The sequence below is a fragment of the Solea solea genome, chromosome 12, assembly GCF_958295425.1.
Source record: "Solea solea chromosome 12, fSolSol10.1, whole genome shotgun sequence".
Classification (NCBI taxonomy): domain Eukaryota; kingdom Metazoa; phylum Chordata; class Actinopteri; order Pleuronectiformes; family Soleidae; genus Solea; species Solea solea.
Window position 1 is genome coordinate 20,260,441 of NC_081145.1, and position 24,625 is coordinate 20,285,065.

Sequence of the window (24,625 nt, forward strand, 5' to 3'; positions counted from 1 at the left end):
CTCCCCAGCACAGTAAAAGGGGTGGAGAGGAAAGAAAAACACTGCAACTACAGGTGAGTGCAGGTATAACTGATGGAGGAACTGGTGCTCTGCATAAAAGAGGGAAAAAAAATCAGAAGATAAAGAAGAAATGTTGTGGATGTGGCTTTCCAGTAGAGAAGACGAGTTCCTGTAGAAGATGATGAGATGAGTCAGTCATCGCGCCCAATTTCCTTTGCACAACTGTGAGTGACATCACTCACACAGTAAGAGGAGGTGGGAAGCAGCAGGAGTGATGAGAAAGCGCTGTGAGAAGAACTGAGAGGCAGGTGGAGTTGTTGTAGCAGGGGTAAATGACGGAAGGAGGGGGTAGAGTCCTATTTCAGCGGTGGTCGTTTCTCCTGTGGGTGTGTCCTTACCACAGAGTGGGTGTGGTCTACCTGTCCTTCAGCTCCTGAGTGACACGCTTAGTGAATCGTCCGCAGAGCAGACCCATTAGGAAGAGCAGGGCCACACCTCCAGCAATCACAGTCAGGATGTAGTTCTTGGAGGGCGATGTCATCACTTGCATGGCCAAGTCTGAGAAACCCTCAGCAGGAGCAACCTGTCGTCAAATCAGGAAAACGAATAACTAATGAATACAAAGTCTTAATAACAAAATTACATGAAGGCCAGGTAAAAAAAAAACACAATGTATATCAAATGTGTGTCAAAATAAAAGTACATTTAATCAGATTTTGTATAGCACATATCCCAGAAATGAAACCCTTTAAACAGAAATGTGTTCACTCACGGAGTTTCAAAATAAAAGCCTAATTTAACCAGATATATGTATACAAGTTATTATTTCCATTTGGAAATACTTTAAAATTATAGTCATGTTATGTGGCACATTAAAGCAATTTAAAAAGAATAGCCACAATTCAAAGGCTCATGCAATACACTTCAAAATAAAAGATTTCTATGTAATTTCTTGACTCAATTTCAAATAAAATGTAATGCAGCTGGATCAATCAGCAAAATACAACAAATGAAATTAAATTAAAGATTTAATGCAGAGCATTACAACATACAACTTAATTTAATATATTTGATAAAACTTGATACAGCTCAATGACTGAATGGCAAACTCAGAACTCACCACAGACTGTAGCTACTGAGCAGCAAATCTGTGTGTGTTGGTATTTTGTGTTGTGTGAACACAGTGTTTGAACAAATTCCCTGACAGTATGGAAAAGCCGGAGGCTAGTGTACCTTGGCAGCATAGCTCCACATGTCGATGCGATCCTGAAGTCTCTTCTTGCACTCAGGTTGCAGACGAATGCGTTTGTCCTGCAGCGCCTCCATGAGACACGACATCTCTGAGGAAACAAAACCAATGTCAACCATCTTGTTTTGAAAGTTCTAATGGTTTAGTGTCAATAGTTAGAAACTACTTTTATATAGTTTTATATATTTTAGTACTAAACACTAATGATAATGTTATTTAACATGGTGGCCTGTGGTTAGAGTGGACATTATATTAATTCCAGTCTGATTTTATTCTGTTTTTAGTGGATAAAATGGATTATTGTTAATATCGTTTGGTATTAAGTTTGTTTGTATTTATTTGTAGCATTTTAGTAATTGGTATTAATCAATTATGAGCACTGTGATATTCAATCTCTGACCCCAAAAATGTGTTTACCACAAAATATAAATGCATACACTAATGAACAAAAATGAGCAAAAACAAAAAATTATTACACCTGCAAAAAAGTTAGAAAACCAAGTCATGTTTCTGATATATCACAACGTTTAAAAAAATGGGTAAAAGTCTACATTGCAGCTGCTGTGTGCATGTTTGTGGACTCACGGCGCCCCCTGCCAGGTGGTATGGCAGCACAATGGTGCTTGATGTCCAGAGCGCAGGCTGTGTGTAGGACAGGGTCAACAAAAATGTCCGCTTTACTTTCCTTAAGCAGGTTCAACACCTCCTACAGAAGGGCGAGGAGGGGGTTGGTAAAGGAGAGGTAGAGGAGGGAGAAAGTCAGTGAGGGGCAAAACAAAAACAGCAGTGAAATAAAAGGGAGGCAAGACGTCATGTATCAGAAAAATAAATAGATAAAAGAGATAAAAAAAAACAATTATACAATACAATAGATTTATGTAAACTGTAGGTTTGTATTCATGCTAGCAAAAGTAATTTTGTATTTAAAAATACCAAAATTTAGGGCCACACAGGGGTCATTACATAGTAATGTAATGTTCAATAACATAATGCGTTATTACAGTTTTTCTGGGTCTATATCATAATTGCTTCTCATGGGTTGTGAAATGGGCATTCAATAGGCCGGTGGCCCCTGTTTGAACGTAGCACTTCATTACAGCACTGATAGAAGGTCATATCACTGCAGTTTACATTTCGTTCAATGGTCAGTGAAGGCAGCAGTGGCTTTGTTTACCTTCTTACATCCCTCCTGTTTGATCTTCAGCAGGTTGACCTTCAGACACTCCTCCACCTGCCCCGTCTGCTCCTGAGCTGCTGCCTCCTCTGGACACAGCTGAGAGATCTACAAACACAGGCCAACCCAGTCAATAACCTGCTCATGGTAAACAGGGCTGAGTATATGATTAATGGGTCATTCATTATTTGTTATATTGTCAAATACTTTTCAGTACATAATAAATATTTCACTGAGTTTTTTTTTTTTCAATAGTTTTAATAGTCTAAACTTCTAGACATTATAATATCCGTACCTCCTGTGTGCAATGGATCTGCAGCTGAAGGTCAAGTCTGTAGTCCAACGCCGACTCCTGCAGAATGACCCTGATCTGATCCTCACAATCAGACGACAAACGCTGCCACAACACACAAACACATCACGTTACACATCAGTGACTGTCACACCAAACATCTTAAGCGCGTTGTGATTCTGACCTGGTCTGCATATTTGAGCTTGAGGCAGGAGATGACCTGACCCTCCAGCTCACTGTCTGGTGTCGCCTTGTTCAGGACTGACTGACAGAACTTTGGGATGTCGGCTTTACAGGCTTTCCTCAGCACTGGGTTCAACCTGAAGTCTGGAAAGAGAGACAAACACACAAACACAGACACTCAGTCAATGGAAGACTTATTTGTGGAACTTGAGATCCTGACAGACTAAAAATGAGTGAGACCATCTACCTGTGTTCTGGGTGATCTGTCTTTTTGTGATCATCTGTTTGCATTTGGGATCCATCATTTCACTGTTCTTGTTCTGTTTTAGACACTGAAGAATGTTCTTTCCCTCCGACTCTGTACAAAACCGCTGAAAAACACAAAAAAAGACAGCTGTTACATACAAGCTCCTTCATAAACATATTCCATTAACACAGCAAGAAAGAACTTGCTTTTGCCATTTTGCATCCTACACTGTGGATAAGTAGGGCTCATCTACCCGTTACTTATCGTGTGACATTAGGTTTTACTGGACCCACCCTGATCATGTGCTTGCAGACTCTCATCAGCTGGTAGTCCAGCTCAGGATCAACCATCTCCACCTCCTGCAGCTTAAAGACCCGCTGGTGGCAGCGGGAACTTAACTGACGCTTGTTTTCCTTCAGACACTCAATAACCTAGAGTGAGAAGGAGAAAGAGAGAGTCTGATCATTGGTGCATTGGTTTTAATTTATGTGACACAAAAGTAATTGGATTTATTTTGAATAAGCTTTCTTAGTATTTTATCACTTCATTTAAATCTCCTTACACTGGAATTGTGGAGGACTGATAACCTGACTTATACAACAATGTGTGTTTTACAAGTAAATACCACATTGTGTATGTTTACATGTGGAGCAGCTGACCTGGGCATTGCCAAATGGCACGTTCGGACACAATCTGGTGATGTCTTGCTTACAGGAGTCGTACAGCTCCGGCTCCAGGCGGATGTCCTCTGACTGCAGAGAAGCAGACAGTATTAAGTGGGTTTACATAAAAACAATGGCACAAACAATATCAGAAAATTTACTTTACCTAGAGTTTCAAATGCTGCTTGATTTATATATACACAGTACTAATAAACTTAGAACTGGTGACAAGTTTTGCTATTGTGGCTTATCAATGTAGAACAAAATTCATACATTTCCTTTGAGCAGCTTAACAACCAAACTGACATGTGGTCATATTGTTTGGTTCATAAAAGCAGTCAATGGTAATTATCTGGTTTAACGACACAGAAAATTACCTGAGTTCTGATGAGTCAATACTTATGCAATTATGTATTTTTAAAGCATGAAATTGGCCAACTGTATTTCTTATCCATGAGGAAAATCTTACACATGGAAGCTTTGGATTTTAGGAAATTATCTTCTGCCAGTGCTGCTGTCTGTTCACTAAAAACCTGGCATCTCCAAAATGTGAGTCAAATAATGGTCTTAAGATTTCTTCATTCGATTATAAAATCGCTTTGCTTCATTAAACTTAGTTATGGACTTTGACATCAACTGTGATGGGACTTCCTGTCTCTGTACTGGTGTTCAGTCTCTGAGCAGGAGCTCACAACGTTTCTGACCAACAGTGACTGTGTAGCGTCAGTGAACATACCATCTCTACCTCCTCCACTCGCAGCTGTTTACGGCATTTGACAGACACTCTGTGTTCCTTGGCTTCCTGTAGTGTGTCGTTTCTTACTGTGGTGCTGAGACAAATCACGACATCCACCCTTAAAGACAAAATCAAGATAAAGATCAACCACCTTTATAGCCTTGTTATTATGGTTCAGAGTAGATACAATATTGTGTACCTCTTTTTACATTTTGTAATTTTAGATGTTAGAAGAGGGTCAAATTAGCCAGGGAAAAACATAAATATAAGCTTGACAGACAGTGTAAAAATTAAGCCCAACTATTACCCTGGACCAATTAAAAAAAAATTGCTTTGTTTAAACAAAGCATCCATATTATTTGAGCACCAAAAAAGGAGACTTGTGGGAAAACTGTCTGTCACCTTTAGATTAAAAAAACTAACCAGAATTGTGTTTTAGTCTGGACGAGTAGAGACAAGAAAAACAATGTAGACCTCTAATTTCAGTCTTCTGTAAGACATTTTGTCAGGACAAAAACTACATCTTGCTCTTTTCTCCAGTAGGAATTGCCTTTTCTTCCTTGTAAATAGTATTGGCATCTGAGGACCAACTGGAAAAAAATGTTGCTGCAGATATAGATTTATTAGTATGGATGGATATTTGGTGACATTTCAAAATGTTCTGGACTATGTAGAAAAATTGTTAGTATAATATTATAACTAATTATAACTATTATAAATCAACATGCCTCCTATGAAAATACTGAACGCTCCCTTCAGTAGTAGTCCTGCAAACTGAACTGATCAGCCATCATTTAGAGAAGCAGTTCTACTGCTTTTCTAAACGATGGCTTTGAGTGATCTTTGAACTTTGAGAATAGGACAGGCAGAGTCCAAATACAAAAGGCTCATTTGGTGTCATGAAGTGACCCAAGGAAACCAAAGCTAATCAGTATTAGCTTGTACTTTATTATATGTAATATGTTTATATGTCAAATAGTTGATATATTAGGAGGAGCATAAACAGTTGAGTTTATTATAATTTTTGTACAAATTGCTCTTCAGCAAAGGCAAGGCACGACAAGTTTATTTGTATAGCGCCAATAAAACAAAAATTAAAAAATAAATTATAGAAATATAAACCATTAAAAACATTAAACAATTTAAAATCAAACGGACAAAGAATTTTTCATCTATTCTGTGTTTGCCCTCACTTATTTGTCCCCGATGTGAAAATGAAATACTGTAAGTCACAGGGCTTACACTCCCACTCATGAGTACATACACGCCCATGAGTCTCCAAGACTCGACAAGTGGTCTCTTACCTGTTCTTCCCATTTCATCTAATCAGTCCCCCTTTTTACTCAGACAAACACCGAACAGATAAAGCATCAGTCAACTTATAATTAATAAAAAATCGGAATGTAATTTAAAATCATTAATCAAGCAGATACGAAAGTTAAAGTGATTACAATTGGCAATATCAGCCGCATCTGTGACCAGGCTCTAAAACACCACTGTGATTTTGTGTATCTTACTTCTTCTTGATGTTGGGACACAGTTTAAGAACGTCTTCCTTGCAGGCGGTTTTGAACTTATATGAGAAACGGAAATCTTTGATTTGAATCTGGGGGGGGAGAGATGATGAGAGAGAGAGAGAGAGATGATGATGCATAAAAAATTACTGATGAATTCAGCAGGAAAATATTGTCACATTTGTGTCACATAACTTAAGGATTAAGTTCCAGCTTGCAGGATTTAGTAGAACCTGTTAACCTGTTACTGCTGTTGCCTAGTAACAGAGCCACAGCTGGGTGGGGGTACAGAGAACCCACAGCACAGCTATTGTGTTACTAATAGCTAAAAGTGTGTTTATCTCCAAATAGAATAGCCAAGTTGCACCGCTGCAACAAATATACCCTCAGCCCCAAAGACATAGAACACAACAGAAAAACAACGAGAGGATCTTTTGAGGGTTTTCCATAGTTGTAAATTATCTGAAGGCACTGTAGATTTTCCTACACAGTTTCAATGGGAAGAGGTGAGGGGATTGGTATTTAATTGGTTGCAATCTACAATGTTGCCACTGGCTTTCCCTCAATCTTACGCACCGAACCTTTTAGATTAGCCAATAGCAATATGCAATAAAGATGCTTATTTTTCAGACTGAGGGCCAAAAAGAATGTTTTTCTTTTCATGTTGAACATATTTCAATGATGATGAAAGACAATGTGCTCACCAGCTGGAAGTGTGTCACTCCGACCGCACACTTCTCATTCATCTCCTTCTGGTGTTTGTTCTGAACCAAACACTCCATCAGATCACCAGAGTCTATCTGATTATCAGCAACCTCCTGACAGAAGAAACAGAAATGGGAAAAATGCAGCATTAAAAACAAAATTCTGAATACTATTTGCATCTTGTATGTGAAATAAAAAAAACAACATAAAAACATAAGAGCAACACAAGAGAAAATATATGCATACAAATACTTGAAGGTTTAACAAAATTAGTTCCTCCTATGTATCCAAAGTCAATGTGACATCCTGCTGCCTATTACTTTGGTTTTCACAAATCTGTTTCTGTGATACATTTTAGCCAAAAAAAAAAAAACAATAACATATTTCCACTGGCTGATACATTTTATCAGATCAGACTTACATGGCAGTAGGCCTGGATGACAGGTTCACAGGCTCTCATAAGCAGCGCCTCAATCTGAATATCCTAAGGACAGAACAAACACAGATATGCTCTTAACACAAAGCATCTTTTGAAATTAGACCCGCCAGTTCTGGGTCAGCCGTTTTCAGATAACATTCAGATATATATATATATATATATATATATATATATAAATAAATTATTATTTTATATTTTTTTATATTATTATTATTTATTTTTTTTAACCGATGAACTGATGGTTACCTCTGACTCCAGCTCTGTCAGGTTTCCCACCACATCTCTGCAGTCAGACACCAGGTCCTCAAGGTGGTCCTGCAGACACTCTAGCTCCTGACCAGCCTCGGTCTTCTCGCTGCACCACTTCCCCAGGTCAGTCAAACAACGCCGCTGCAGCTCAGGGTCCAGTTTTACATCCAGTGCCCTCTGGTGGAGAATCCTCTGCACCTCCACCTTACAATCCCTGGAGAGCTGCAGGACAATTATGAAGTCCAGTTAGAGTAAGAATTTCGTGTATTTGTCCACTAAGGCTTTTAAGTGATACTCCACACTGAAGATGAAGCACTTCTAACAATTTAAAGTTTAAAGTAAAGGTTTGTATATTATAAGTTTATATAGATAGTCAAAGATATTTATATACAACAAATAGCCACATTTTTTCTTTCTCACCGAACAGGCAACACGATTGTGAAATCTGAAAATCATCTTCAGTTGCAGCCCTTAAAACATGATTATTTGATGTACACCCAATTCTTGTTCTGTGGGCCAGTTTATATTCTGAAGGAGGAGATGGTGATTCACCCACAGCTTATAAACTGGCTCTAAATTCATGTCTCAATGTTCAGCTCTGTTAAGACACTGACATTTCAATTGCACAGATTTACGTCATCTCTGTAAACTGATCCAATGGCTGATCCGATTTAATTAAAATGAATTGATGTCACTGCACATAAAATGCTCTTGTGAGCAGGGCCTTAATATGGAAGCCAATGTATGTTCTCAAAAAGACACGACAAGATGGGCTACAGAGACGGATGATGCAATTACTTTTTAAAACAAGTAAAAAATGAAATTAATTTCAATTATTACAATGCCATGAAGAAAATTCATCCTACAAAGAGAGAAAGTATGTGACTAAAAACATTTATTGCAATGGACTGTCACACAAGGGCACAGCTGGCACATTTATCAACCTGAGTCACTGCACTGAATTAAAACACAAAGATTATCAAGAGTTTGACATCAATTATTCAAAGCACAGTTCAGAAGCTCATTTCATGTCAACAATTCCAACTGAAAATCAGTCCTTTCATGCACTATTGCCAGATTAGAATTACCAGGACACAATCAATTCTTATCATGACAGATGTCAGGTTTCCTGTGATTATTATTCGTTTCGACAGGACTTACTCAAAGTGAAACCATGGTTTTCTGCTTCAGCTGCCCCACTGGGGAGCTACAAGAATATTCTCTGGTCAATGACAAAATTCACACAAACGTCTTGTGCATTTACACCAAGTTTACTTTCTTCTGTATGAAAAAACCTGCCTTAAAAAATAAATACTTGAGACAAAAAAAACAATTTCTTTAGATAAGCTTGGTGCGTCAGGATAGAGGCACCGATAATACTGCTTTGTTGTTGTTGTTTGGCATTATGACATTGTAACTTAAAAAAAAACAGGCCCATGACCAAAAAGCAATTATTCTCATGACTTAATGAGCCTTTAAGACTGAGCCAAGAATTTAAATTAGCTCATGTGCATTGTTTATGGAAAAATGACTATGACAAATCTCTTTAGCATGGTCATTCAATCATTCACTCATTAACCACCACTTATCTATTAAGGGTAATGGGAAGGCTGGAGCCAATGCCAACAGACATAAATATAAAACATAACCTACTTGCCAAAGGTAATGAAAACTGTTAACGATCTCTATTGACCCAGACATGTTTATAATGATTGCAAATTGCACAGCAGAATTTATAATACAACTTCTATAAGTACAAAGACACCCCACTGTTGCCAAGTGGGAAATTATGTCGTTATTTGGTGAACTGTTCATTAAAGTGGTCAAAGATTAGCTCAAAATTCTCCTTTTTTTTGGGACTCACCCTACGTCCCTGCTCCACAGAGCGGTAAGCATGGCGATACAGGCAGGAGAAGATGGCACCAGGCGGCATCATCTCACTTGTCTCGTTCCAACCGTGTGTATGGCAAAGCCGAGCTGCATCACCCTGACATTTCTTATACAAGATGGGATCCAGCCTGAACAGAAAACACGAGGAATAAAGCATTGTTCAAGAGACAGGACTGTTCACTGTGGGTACATAGTCAAACATAATAATATGGCATCAATGTCAACACTTTCAGCAAAACAATTCTGTAGAATTTCAAAACTGTACCATATAAATATAGCAATAATAAATGTTCTGAACATAACGGTAGGTAAAAAGAATGTTGTTAGTTGATTTATGAATCAGCTTGATAAGAAAAGGTTAGCCATGTCTTACTTCCAGTCTCGGGCAATAAAGTACTGCAGCTCTAACAGTCTGTGTTCACAGTCTTCCACCATCTTCTCTGTGTACAAATGTTCCATCAGACAGGACAGGATCCTGCAGCAACAAAAGCATAAATATGTTCAGGTGTACAGAAAACAACAGAGTAATTACTGGATCCCACAGGTGCAGCCCTTTACAGAATGACTGTCATGACCATTTAGTCTGAGCTATACTGCAAAATGAATTGGAAAAAGGTCATTTTTACCTTTATAGCCATTTAAATTTTTCGTTTTAAGTTTCTATTTTGTGCCACAGCTGCTGTTTCTGTCCTTAGTTGCGAAAACTGAAAGTTGATTATTGTGATTGTCCCGTGACCATGCATCAGTTTACTCATGATCATTCGAACTGCTGAAGGTCAGAATGATCAACAGAATTATTATTCTAAAAGTTTAAAAATGTGAATTATGAAATTGTGGCAGGACAAAGTAAGACTATGGCAGGGTGGACAATCTCTGTGAATAACAAGAAACAATATGAGGCCTGTTGGTCTGTTTTTCTCTTTATTCACAGTGGAAAACCTTATCTTTTATTGTTTCTGCTTATGTACCCAGTTAAAAATAAAGGTCACAAGATGTTCATCCATTCTAAATATAACATTAACTATTAATGGTAGGTTAACAAATATTGGCTTTCAAAAATAAATTCAAAATGTGCATGTCCTCAGACTGAAATGTTTGAAATATGTATGTAAAATAACATGAGTTAAACACATTTTTACTGGGAATATTCAATGAGATGTGATATTGTGAGCTATCCCAGCAAAATAGAATAAGCACAGTAATAAAATAAACAGATGGAATGAGGAAAACAAAGTCAGGCATGTGACTCACATGGGGTCTCCATTGCGAATATGTTTGCAGGCAGTCTGGATGACGGACTCGCATGCCTCGTTCAGAGCTCGATCGATGCGGTAGTCTGCTCCAGGATCAGCTTCCTGGATCAGAGTCTGGAGCTGAGGACAGAAAAAGAATTCCCATCAACAATTTGAATCCGACTCTATGCCACACATGTTGGGACCTCTACACGGTGAGGTGCTGAAGGTCATTCTTAGAACAGGAGAAGATGTTTACTTCAAAGATATTTGAGAAAAGGGAGGCTGTCATTTGGTGTTTGTATTAAGAACCTGGATCCATGTCTAAGTTAATAACATCTAGGAATTTATGAGGTAAGAAGCTGGTGTCAGGGGGCCAGGGGCCACAGTTAGTGTTCCATTATGAACAATATTGTGAGACAAAGATTATTTACTTTATTATTTAAAAAATCTTTGTTTCAGTTAAACAATGAGCATTTATAGCTGCTGAAATCTTGTTTCTGATTTAACCACTAACATGTTGGTCAATTTTCATATTTAATGCATCACAGCCACAACATCTCTGATTATGTAAATTAATAAAATATCAACTATTGGTATAGCCAACAAGTCTTACTAGCGCTCACATTGAGGGTTAATGTTTATGGTCACTTACCGCCCTCTGACAGTTGGGGTCGATTCCACCCATGTCCCCTCGGCCGACCCTCATCAAGCAGTGCAGCGTCCGCCCTTTGCGGTGAAGACCAGAGCAGTGACTCTCGATCTCAGTGCGACAGTGCAGCACGATCTCGGGACTCAGAGAAAAATCCTCCATTAGCATCCGTCGGTAATCCATCATCTCGCCCTGACACTCGCCACTCACCACTCGACCTAAAAACACACAAACATACACACAAATATTTTTATCAGTGTGGCCATGAGCAATAGTTTCAAAATATGTCCAAATTGTTCCATAATTTTCTTTTTGTGGTTATTTCCTTATTCAACAGTTGATTTTTTCAAATTATTATTATTATTATTATTATTATTATTAAAGCAATACTCTCGCAATAATCTTGAGTTAGAAAATAGGGGGATTTATATTTTAGTGGCATCTTGTGTGGTAATGCTCCATCTAGTTATATCTATTACGCGGCGGAAATTGAACTGTAGTATGTCTTAAAATTATATCATAGATAAAATCGCAATTGCAATATTGTCAGAAAAATGTCACTTAAACATTTTCCCCAAATGGCTCAGCCATATTTTATAGTGATGATCTGTGTTTATGAAAACTCTATATTTAAATCCAAGTGTATCCATTGTGTATTTCAGACTTTTCCATCGAGTCTGCTTTCATTAGAGATTCTGTGTGCAGCAACACTGCAGCCTTACTGCTGCAGTTTTTCTTCTTTCTCATTTTCTCAAAAGTGCTGCTAACTTTCTCAGGTGTTTTTCCACTCAAGATCACAGGAGAGCCTGACAGGCAGGCAGGTGGGAGGTTCACTGTGCTTTTGAAAAGTCAATAAATCACAAGTGAAAGCACACTGGAGACTGACAGGTAATCCAGCTAATAGTAGCCTCCGACTGTCAGACAAACAACTGAGTACATTGATTGGTGGTTGCAACTGAGAGTGATTGCGGGGTTCACAAGTTCAGAGGCAGAACTTCTCACCTCGATGCACAGCAGACTCCAGACAGAGCAGCAGGTAAGACAGACGAGCTTCTCGGGCTCTGGGCATGCTGGTGTCCACGCTGCAGTGGTACTTCCTCAGGTCTGACTTGCAGGATTTAGCAAGCGAGTAGCTCACCTTGTAGTCCTGAGCGATCAGCTTCTGCCTAGTGGTCAAGGCCTCACGACACTGAGGAAACATAGCCAACATCAGCATCCCAATAAAGCCAATACCTGTCTTATTTGGTTTTTCCACTCTTATGTGAAAAGCCACCATCCATTTTCAATTTGATGATGTAGCGTCAGCCTCACTCATTCTTTGAATATTTCACACAATGGTATTCAACTGTTAAACTTTGAATCAGTATTGTCACAGGTTGAAAAGTCAAACCTGAAAATATTTGACTTGAATGAAATATTCCTGGACTCACCCTCTCAGACATGGCCTCTTCAAACTTGTGATTATAGAGACATTTGTAAACTCGTCCTTCCCCTGCCAGTATCTGAAAGAAGAAGAAAAAATTATATCATTAGTCAAAAATTTGTATCATGTCACAGAAATGACTGATCCAAGGCAGAGCATGTCCTTTATTTACTAGTCTATTTTATAATTTATTTCCCCTCAATGGTTAATACAAGGATTAAAATGCCTTCTAAATTTAGACACATGATAAAACTATTTACAAAAATGAATAGAGAAAGAAAAAGCACAACAGGAAACTAGTGTTTATCTGAATCAGCTGAAGAAGAAAAAAAAGCCTATGTCACAGTCATCTGGTTTACACAGCAATAACATTAGATCATGTGTTAAAAAAGACTTCATTTCCTGTGAATGTTTGCACAAATTCTCACACTTTCACAGAATCGTTCACGGTCCTCACGACAAGCGAAGTAGAGGTAGCGGTCCAGGTGGAAGTCATCTGAAGAGAGTTCAGCCACTCTCATGATGGACTTCTTGCAGTCTTCCTTGATGGCGTGTGCTCCCGGCTGTTCCTCGGCTTCCCGCACCAAACCTTTCTCCAGACAGGCAATCACTTCGCCCTGTGAATGGATGTCCTGCACAGAGATCCCAGCCACAGGGAAAGTTAAGCTTCACACAGTGAATATTGCTTCTAATTCTGGTGTGATTATAGTTTGTGTCTGTTAAATAAACCAATCTTAAATCAGGCTGCACACCTTGTTTAGAAGTTATTGACTAACTCATCTTTTACCCAAGCTGACTTTCACTACACTCTTTGTGTGTTTGTGCTCACACACGAGATACAGAACACAGAGAAAGTTTAGTCTTTGAGTCTTACCTTTTCTCCAGTGCTGATGCTGCCGCAGCGCAACACATTGATGTCATCGCGACATTTGTCCATGAAGCCACAAATGAGTCGGTAGTCACTGAAGACGATGGAGGTCATTTTGGTGATATACTGGTTACACTGGTAATCACTGATGTTGGTGCGGTGATCCACCAGGCAAGACACCAGGTAGCCCTTGCCCGGCTCCTCAGATGCACATTCTTTAATCTAAGCAAAAGCGCAGGCAGCGTCACATCTCTGTTTGAAGACTGAGAGCGGTCGTTGAAAAGTACCATTTAAATTAAGATACAATGCATGAAAATAAAAACCTGATCAGCCTGTCTGTCTACAGAACATAGATCTGCCAACAAATGCTCCAGGAAAAATGTGGCCAGAACTCACATGGATATACTTTTCTCATTTAAATGTTCTCATCAAATATTATAACAAGAACTTGCTGCTTCACAGACACTATAATGACCACATTATTTGTAAAAGTTAAATAGCCGTTTACCATTTAAACCTGCATGAATTTCAAACTGCCACTTAGAGGTAGTGCAACAAGCTGCAAAGACAACAGTGAAAGCATTAAAGCTGCAGATGGATGTTACGCACACATGTAACCAAAACTAGGATCTAGAAAACTAAAGCCTATTTCACACTACACAAATTACAAGCCAACTTTTCTGTCAAAGAAGGGCTTTTGAGAAAATGACTTCCTCATAATTAAATTTAGAATCTGAAAACACTGCTTCCATTTAAATGGTGGGTCCCAAAAAGTCTGAATAAAAATATGTTTCACTGAAATAATAAAGTTTTGTTCCAAACATTTGTGTGTGCTGGATTATTTTCATCAGGCCTTTACTGCAGCTGCATCTTCTACTGACAACAAACCAGGCTACTGGTGAGAAAACATGGAGAGATGATTCTTCAAGTGACCAGCTAGTTAAATGTTTCCTCAGTTGTTGGTGGAGGCTGAAACAAAAATCCAGTGAAGCTTCAACTGACCTCAGAGATGGTTGTCTTGCAGACCTCCACAGCTACAGACTCAAACTTGGGGTCGGTGGTCAGATTCAGCTTGTAGTTCCACAGCAGCTAGAAAAGAACAGATGCGTGAGACTACAGCAAGCTTTGCTTTTTCTTTAATTTGACCTTTTCTTATTCTGTTGATAATCATCAAAAACTGCCAATTACAGTCAGATTCATACACATTCACATGATCTGTTGACATTTAGGATGTTCTATCCAGCACATGTGATACAATGCATTATAAAATAACATGCATGGTGTTGGGGACATGAGTTATGGGATGGGAATAAAAAAGTATAGACACTTACATGGTTGCATTCAGTAGCAATCTCGGTTTCCTGAAATACAGAAAAGAAGAAGAGGTTTGCATATATACCAAGTAAAAAATGTCAGGAACAAACCTTCAGAGATTTGTATCTTTGCATTTCATGGGTCAACTACACTCGACTGAGAAGTTTGCTGAAACAGGGATTTATTTTTCACAAGTACGTTTTTGTTATTTAAAAAAAAAAAGGACCCAAAAAACGTATCGTCAAGACACTGGTATTGATTAAAATGTCAACAATACGTTCAGGAGGCCTTCTCTCACTGAGGTGGCTCCAAATTTCTGGGAGCCATTGTGGCCACAGATTATTTTTATGGAGTGCTGTACTGACCTGAATTGACCTGTCTGACTTCCTGCTTTGACCAGCAGCCAAACGCCTGCAGACCAACAGTCTCCCCTCCCCTTTAACCAGAGAAACCCAAAATTATTGCTCCATTCCCAATGGAGGACCAACTCTGTGTGTGTGCTCTGCAGATGGCTGAAGAGTTTCTGACTGTTAACCACATGGCAGCCACAGCATGAGCCAAGAATAGGCCGTTTGTGTGTTTGACTAAGCAAGTGTATGTGTGTCCTATTGACAGTGCATTTTACACAGAAGTGTTACAATACTGTAAACACAGTGTGAAGTAAACAGTGTGATGAGCAGGTCTCAGCCAGAGCCTGCCAAGGAAGATGACGGAAGGGTGGGTGGGACAGACAGATGTTATAAACATCACTGAGTACATGAACAGAGTGTTGAGTAATTTAGTTCAAACAAAAACTAAAAAATTGTTTTTCCATTTTTCCTAGTGCTTTTGCAGTGATTGCCTGTCTGCAGGGAAAACCCCACCTCTGCACACACACGTAATCCATCTAAGGACTTAATGGTCAAAACAAATCGCATCCCACTTACAAAACACATGATTAATATAGGCATCTATCCAGCTCAGACAGTGGGACCTACATGTTTCAGAAAGTCAGAATGCTTCTTCCTTTTACTGCAATGTTTGTTTAAAAGTGAACTACACTAACAATGACGAAACTGGCATTATTTCTGACCAAAAGGCTCAGGAAAAAAAAATAGACATGTATCATTTTGTTGTGCAATTACGGTTAAGTCTAACCAAGTCCAAACTGGAACTCAGTGGCCAGCAGCTGGACCTGTATCCAAACACAACAGGGGGAAATAAAACCAACACTTAGCTTTGTTGATGTAATCAGACTGAAATACTCAAACTCCTTTTGTTCACTGATGTTTTTTTTTCCTTTTAATAAGGTCAACTCCTCCATCTCCTTTAATAGCTGCTGCTAAATTAAACCTAATCAGCTCTCTTCATCTTGGGAAAATCAGTGTAAGGCAGAGCTTTAACTTGAAGTGGGTGAGAGTAAGAGCAGGAGAGAGAAAATGATAAGAGCCAACAGTAAAATCATAGGTGTGTGAAGATTTGCATCATCTTCATTCATCCATGCACACTTTTCAGTGCAGCCTCTTACAGGTGACAGTAAAGTTTTTGTTCACACTTAGAAAATATTTTCAAATTTGAAATATCCATCCATTATCTACCACTTTATCCTTCACCGAATATTTTAAAACAACGGTTGATACATCTCAGGTCTGTGCACAGATCCACTGGCTTCTTCAACAATTTAGCAATAATAATTGCTTAAAATTAAATTCCTCCATATTGATTAGTTTGATTATTAATTAGTCTATTTTTATCTGTTTGTTATATTCATAATTCATCGTCATCTTATCATTCACTGTATATTAGGGCTGCAACAATGATTTGATTTTGGTTTGTGGGCAAAACTATTTTCTGTCATTTTATAGACCAAGCAAGTACTAAATTAATCGAGAAAGACAGATTGATTATGAATGAATAGTTGTTAAGTCAATACATAACAAAAGAAATGCTTTTAATTGTATGTCTTAATTTATCGCGAGTGATATCGTCATCACATTAAATCAGCAACGATGTCGCACACAGCATGATTTCCTATTATCGTGCCGCCCTACTTGTAAGTATTTTTTTTTTAGAATACCAGTGTTTTTGAAGCCACACACCACATTACATTCTCTCTCCATCTTGTTGCATGTTCCAGGTGTGTGGCATTGTGAAAAAAATCTGACAGACACTATCACTACAAGCAATTGATGAGACAGGAGGCAGAGGAAGAAAGGCGGCAGAGCAGAAAATGGAGCCACATAATGCAATGCTCTTGTGGACACATCAGCAAGACAGTCAAGCAGATTGCCTTCAGCAGCCACTGTAGGGCTGAGAACGACACAACCACATCTTTCAACAATGAGGGCTACAGCAAGCAAGACACGCTTCATTTTTAATTAGCCAATTTAAGAGTGATCAAAGACAGGAGGCTCACCAGCCAATACACATCAGCCATATGTTCTCTGGAGCTTTAGCTAGCTCCCAAAGTGCTGTTTTATTGGATTCTGTGGCCAGAAAAGACAAGTACCTTTTTTCCAACTTAACAGGTCAGCTGTGTGACAGATGTGTGTATTTTCACCTCCAAGATAAAGACTTAAAGACTTGTGACACTTGTATTTGATCAATCTGTGAACTACACACACAACAGGCATTTAATCAAATTACTTTCGTCCTAACCTGTGACCATATTATGTACCCTAACCTTCCACCAAATTTGTGATGATAAAGCTCAAATCTTAGTCAAAACAAGACAATACAAAAATCAGAAAAAACCCTAAAACATGATTAAAATTCATTCATCTTCTACTACTTTATCCTCCACATCAGGGTCAGTAAAATCCTAAACCTGATTAACATAAAAAATGTATTTCAACAGAGTGACAATATATATAAATATAGATTATAGAGAGGCAATATAGAGAGCTGTAGCTCCTATGCAGTTGGATAAACACTTAAACAAGTTTAAATATATGTCAACAATAAGCCCAAATCAATGGTCACACAAACAATAGATACTGAAGGGACACAAGAGGATGTTGCCAAGTAACCCGGAACAGTTTTTCCACTTTTTGGCACAGGACCAAAAAGTTTTTGTTTTTTTTTAACAATTGGAAAGCTCTTGTCTTTGTTTAGGAGAATGCAAGTCATTAAAACACAATAACTCTAAAGTTTTCCCTCTCTCCTTCATGTGGACACCTTTAACTACAAGAGTTTGTGTACATTTGGTCTGCAGCTATACCTTGTGGACTAGTCCTCGTTAGGGATGGGGCCGATCCGATCCAGTATCGGTATCGGGTTCTGATACAAACGTAATTCAAGGATCGGAAATTTCCGATCCGTCTGTGCTTCAATATTGTCTGCTGAAATGTCTCCACAAGTGATTCCCTGATTACTCTGCTAGCTGGCTGCAAAAATTAGAATGGATTTTCTGAACGGTGGCGTGTCTCAATGAGACACGGAGTAACGCACACCTCTGTTCAGGAAATCCATTCCACAGTTTACAGCCAGCTAGCAGGCGACCATTGACCAGCATTGACACCCTGGCAGTTGCATATTCATTGTCAGGTTGGGATTTCCTGTTTTTATGACTTCCTTTTCTGACTTTACACTTATCTCAAGTAAGTCCTCTTGGGACATACATGCATGCATATATTCGTACATATCATACTTGCCTGTATAAAGGATGATAATACCCACAATAATGATGATAAGAATATTAAAGCAAACAGAGCACCCATATCGGAATAGTATTGGTAGGTATCCAAATTCAGGTATTGGGATCGGATCGGAAGTTAAAAAATTGGATTGTGCATTACTTGTCCTTGTAGTTAGATAATTTAGATATTTTTCAAATGACAAAGGATCTTAATGCAACACGCATTATATTTTTTTGCTCTATCCCATTTCAGCCTGAAAATGTCCATGTGTACAAAGCCTGGTGTTTGACAGAACAAGTTTGATGTTGAGAAGACCTCAACCCACAATCTCAGGTTGAACCAGCACCCTGACTTAGCCAGGCAGCATCAGTTTTGGACGTCAATGAATGGGAAATAATCAATAAAGTAGGTCTGGATATCTGTTGGATAGATGTAACCTCAAAAGTAAGACAGCTCATTGATGTTCATGGTCAGACGGCTTTCTGCTTGTTTCTTGCACTAGGAATTGGCAATTTATTTAAATTGGGTACAATTAGAAAGACCAAGCACAAACATACGACGCAAGTCTTCAATGTAAAAAACCTCCTCCCTCTGTGCTCTGCACCACGTAGACAAAGCCACAAAAACCATCAGGACCAAGAGTGGGCAGACCAGAGACACAGAAAAATGCTACAAGTCTAAAAGCAGCTCATAATCTCACCCTTGAAGCAGAGAAAAGCAGCAACAGCAGAGTGGCAACTGAGTGAATTGGGGGCATTCACACAATGTTGTGATAGAAACTATCACTCTTTTTATGCCAAAGCTACAAGGCACAAGAAGAAAAATAATAAAACCATGACTAACCTAGAGAAACTACAGATACCATTAGCAAAAGAAGTGGCAGGTGTTTGACTGGTCTTCAAAGTGAACAGACATGGATAACCGGTGGAAATTGGTTGAAGCAGATGGATTTATTTGGCTAAGACTACTTAGACTAGTCTTCACAAGTTCAACATTCAACAGAATTTTGTAAACTATATTATATATATTGATGCTGATAGCTGATTGATACAGCATAGGACTGGCATCCAGAGGAAGTCTTAGGGAGATAGAAAAAAGACAACACAAGCACCACAACCTACTTCACTGTCATCAGTAACCACTGCCTCTGACATGACATTAAACACCATTTACCAGGACATTAAAAGGGGTTCAGCTCACAGCCTGACACGATCAGGTGTGTGCAGTTTCAGATTGTTTAATCATTTATTTATTTCAACACTCTTCCTACGTAATAATTAATATTGCCAATTATAATAATTTGTAGATTAGACACTTCCTGGTGTTTGATGCATCTGAATTGATATAGGGGATATTGAAAACACTGAAATTCTCTGAGATCTGCTGCTAACAATTATTGTCATTACCAATAAAAGATTAATCAATTGGTCTTCCAAAAAAGAAACTAGGTTTGGTATGTTTGGCCTGCTTAATCTATTATTGAAACAGTTTGAAGAATTAAATAAAACAATTTCAAATTCCTGATGTAGTTTGAAACAATGACTCCGAGAGAAAGCATTACAACCATATAAAAAGAAAAAAAAAGCAGCTAACTGCCATGTGTAAACGTGTGAATTTAAAACATGTCCTGTTTTAAGTCTGCTCCGCAGATGGAGTATTTCTTGATCATTTTACCACCAGAGAGGATGCTGCTGTATTCATTTGAATGTGTAAACACATAATGGGAACAACTTAAGGCTTGTCTTAGCTTTCAGCTGCTGCTGCGACATTGTGAGCTCTCAGGCAGCTAATGAGATTAGAGAAGTGAGTGAACAGTTTGCTGCCACCCAACCAGCAGAGACAGTCCCAGGTTGACCTCTCAAACACATATGAATGGTCACAAAAGCAACCTGTCTGGTGTAAAGTCACTAGTCACTTGTGTGTGTGTTCGTGTGTGTGTGTGTGTGTGTGTGTGTGTCGCATATAAAAGTCACCACAGTTTCACTCAGTCGTGCAGTGATGACTCCGCCTACGTTAAGTAGGTACTTTTTTTGTAGTGGGGAAGCAACGTAATTGTGCCGTGTCGTGCTGAGGCGAGGCGAGTAGAGCCGGTGGACATGCGCCACTAGTGACCTGAAACCGAAAGTTCCAAACTCCTTTTGGACTTGCATTGTAAATTGCATTGACCAAACAACTAACTGATTAATCGAGAGAATAATCAACAATTTAAGAGATTGAGATTGAATCAGTTCTGAAGACAAGGAAGTTCTGAAGACAGATGAAGCTGGCAGTCTACACACAAAAAGCTTTCCCTTTGGATTGTTTATTATCATTCATCGTTAGCTTAACAAGAAAGCTGTGGTTGTGGAAGGCACATTGCGGTGGATGGGAGCGGCTAGAAAACAGGCTTCGCTACGTGTTCATGGCTTGTTGATGTTGGTGGTATATAAAAGGATTCTCAACGTCTTCTTACTGGCAAAGCTGCTGATAAAGGTTAGCTGTTCTCACCTCCAGTAACATGTTCATGTCACTGGTCTCCACAGCTGCTCCTGGGTCTGCAGCCCAGCCATTATCAACACTAAACATGGTAGAGACCATAGAGCAGAGCTTTTTCCAGTCCATTTGACTCAAAATGGTACCAAATACCCTGTATGAATGCAAGACAACTAAAAAATTTAACAAAAAAAATAATTTCTGAATTTGCCCAGTGCATTGCACATGACGCATGCTGCAATTACAATGAAGATCTGATTCATTTGTCAGCACAGGTTAATCTGAAATGACTAATTGCACTTCAGTGAGAAAATGTAAAGGTTCTTCCCCGTTGTGTAACATTGTGTATGTTAATCTTGTTCAGATTCTCAAGTGAGAGCAATTAACACTCTTCAATTCTTATTAAACTAAAACTTAAAAATGCATTTTATCTAAATTTTCCGTCTTTACATATGTTTAATAGACAAAAGAAGAAATGTTAATTTTCTGAAAATAATCTCATATTTGAATTACCTTTTTAATAATTTAGTACTGTTTATGTTCCTGTTTCAAAAAGTGCCTGAGAGCAGGCATTGATCCTGCCTTATCCAAACAACTTTACACCTGACACTGTGCCAGCCATCACATGGTTTGACAGTGACTGGGATATTGTGTTGAGAATATCACAGTTGAGTTCTGACTTTCCCAAAACTCTGGCATGTGCTGCTGCACTGCCACCGCCCATTTACTCAAGTCATGCAATGTGTAGAACGGGGATTTTTTTTTTTTAGGCTTTGTCAAGAACTATTCATCCAAACTTCACAACTTACCCCGGTCCTCATTAAAGAACACACCAAGTTTGAGGTTGACTGGAAGAGTAGATACAAAGACAAACAGACATTCCTCATTTAATAATTAACATTAGACTACACTTTGGTAGTCCTACCTTATGTGGTGTCATTCGAACAAAACACTTGACATCCTCTCAGCAATTTTTTTTTTACTTTGACAATTAAATGTTGATTAAATTATTATCTTATTATTAAGGAAATGGGAAATTAAATGTGTTGCAGGTAGCTATACACCCAAAGTTGGATCAGCAACCTGATAGTCGCAGTCATATTGATATAAAGATGTTGTGGTATTTGGTACCGGACTCTGAGAATATACTGGCACAGATGTTAACACAGGAATGGGGTTTTATTATCTTTATCTTTTTGGCAACATGTTGCCTAAACATGTCAGGGCAATGTTCACTCTCTCCACACCACCACAGTGACAACTATTCTACTGGCTCTGGTGCTGCCTCAGGCTTAAGGGGGAGGTCACTGACAAACTTTCCCTGGGGACAAAGACCATTCTGCAGACAAAACAGGTTAACTGCTCAGTCTGCTAGGTCACATGGTGCAGCAGTGGCTAGCATTGTCGCCTCAGAGCAAGAAGGTAACTGGTTCAAATCCCATGGGGCTTTCCACTATGGAGTTTGTAGGTTCTCCCCATGCACATTCATGGGTTCTCTTCAGGTACTCAGGCTTCCTCCCACAATCCAAAAACATGCAGTCTGATTAGGATTAGATGTGAATGTGAGAGTGAATGGTTGTTTGTCTATCTAAACTGGCCCTGCCCAGGACTGGCAACCTGTCTAGGGTTTATCCCATCTTTCACCCTATGTCAAGTGGGATTGGCTCCAGGCCCCCCACGAATATCATGTGAAGGATAAAAGGTAGATAATGAATGAGTGAGTGCTGCTCAGTCTGCCTCACAATGATGTTATGTTAGCTATACAACAGATTATGAACCAGAGTGGAACCACTTGCTGCCATTAACCAGTTATAATCTATTATAACAGTATTGATAATTTTACTATATTGCAGAAACGAAAGTGTCTCAATGGTGATGATATCAAAACAATGTTTTCCAGGCAAAAACTGTGATCTTGTTTCAGCCATAAATAGTGCAGGAGAGCAAAATGATGTGGGACCTACAGATATCATCACCTTTTTGTGTGGAAGCATTTTGATTTCCCATGTCAAGAAATAAGGAAAAAGGGTGACTAACTAAAAACATAACAATCTGCTAAGCAAATCCTCCTGAAAAGATTTGAGAAGATGGCCGGAAAGACATTTCTGCCAGGCCTAAACACTTAAAGTAAGAATTCACAACTCCTCTTTCCCATAACAGTGTGAGAGCTTAAGAGATCACAAGACACAAGATAGGCGACTAATACTGACTATACAACCAAAGACTTAGGGCCATTTCCTGTAGAGGACAAGAGATGATTCAGAAGGTCAGCAGGCAGTAGAGCCAAAGCATAAAATCCCATCATGGACAATAGGATATACTTAAAATCAAACACTAACCAGCTCTCTACTAAGAGACAGAGGCTTAAGTGAGAGCAACGTGTGCTATATTACAATCACAATGTTGTACTGTGGATAGAAGCTCATTAAATATCGTACTGTGGATATCACGTCAAATGCCTGTATATTTTAACATTAACATACAATTTTAACCCAAAGACAAACATGGACCTGCGAGAGGCTTTTGATTTATTTGAGGGCTAGACTGCTATCAAAATAACGGAAGCTGTGCAAAACAACTTACTGATCTACGGATGCTGGTGTGTCTTAAGAGTTTTGAGTTGAATTATACCCTTGGTCTGTCACGCCTGTTGGCTGGTGAATTATGTGGTCAGTGTCATATTTAGACATTCACTAGTCCAGATGCCGGAGGTACGACTTGTAAACATATACAAGCTGTCCAGATAATGTACTAGGTTGTGATAAAGCACACACTGAAACGATACACGAAAAACAAGTGCATTGGTGGCCATCTATAGCAGATGTGTTTCTAGCCATTTCTAGTTACAATTATTACATAACGCGGGTTATATTTCAGCGTATTTTGCACGCTGTTCCACTTCGTAGCATTTAGGAGATATTTTGAAGACAAAAAGATTTAAAAAACTTATCAGATGCCAGGAGCCGTTTGAGTAAACGCATCATGCCGAATTGAAGAGTGGACACTGAAAACATGTGAAATGCCTGCAATCGTTTTCTCTGCACTAGACCATACTGAAACCAACATCATAAGGCATAAATTGTTGACTTTCTGACCGGCATTTGGCGTGACGTTCTCTCTATCAAAGCTAGCGCCTAGCTGACGGTGGCAGCTAACCGTGGTTAGCTTGTTCTTTCGTCAGGCACACCCTGCTTCTTCTCCTTCACCCACACGAGCATGTCCCGAAAATGTACCTCTTTCTTGTCCTGGAGACATTCCAACACCGCCAGGTTGTTGTTCCATGAGTGTTTAGGGCAAAGCCGGGTCAGGTCCTCCCTGCACACCGCCTCCTCTGCCAACTTCCAGCCGGCAGTGCGCCTCCGAGAGAGCGAGGCCCCAGCGCCCAGGTTTCTCTCAGCGGCTCCTGCGTTAACCACAGCCGGTCCCAGACCTCCGGCTGGATTCTGTGGGTTATCAGCATTACCAGTAAATTTGGCGACATTATTGTTATCTGCTCTAGTTGAATGTACTGACGACAAGATGCACATCCAGAGCAGGAGCAGAGGAACACGTATACAGTCCGCCATCTTCACAGAGCCAGGCAGCCTACTGTTGCGTTCAGGAGCACTCGGAATAATAGGAATTTCCGTAGATACAATTTTCTCGTTTCTTTCCAGGATGAAAGTGGGCGGCTCATGAATAATTTACTCGTGCTTTGCGTCATCCAA

At 39.2% G+C, this 24,625-nt stretch overlaps 1 protein-coding gene across 1 annotated transcript; it reads right to left on the minus strand.

The window, feature by feature from the left end:
- glg1a (golgi glycoprotein 1a) lies at positions 1-24,526 on the minus strand. The gene is made up of 25 exons (XM_058645340.1): positions 24,152-24,526; positions 14,847-14,876; positions 14,518-14,604; positions 13,522-13,737; positions 13,076-13,279; positions 12,655-12,726; positions 12,227-12,413; positions 11,228-11,442; positions 10,592-10,713; positions 9,714-9,815; positions 9,315-9,468; positions 7,448-7,672; positions 7,184-7,246; positions 6,762-6,875; positions 6,061-6,149; positions 4,544-4,661; positions 3,805-3,897; positions 3,439-3,576; positions 3,146-3,269; positions 2,900-3,042; positions 2,719-2,820; positions 2,424-2,531; positions 1,835-1,955; positions 1,234-1,340; positions 1-583 (listed from the first exon to the last, which is right to left on the minus strand). The coding sequence occupies exons 1-25, from the start codon at positions 24,482-24,484 to the stop codon at positions 416-418; spliced, it is 3,435 nt and encodes a 1,144-aa protein (XP_058501323.1). The 5' UTR covers positions 24,485-24,526; the 3' UTR covers positions 1-415.
- Positions 24,527-24,625: the final 99 nt, after the last annotated feature.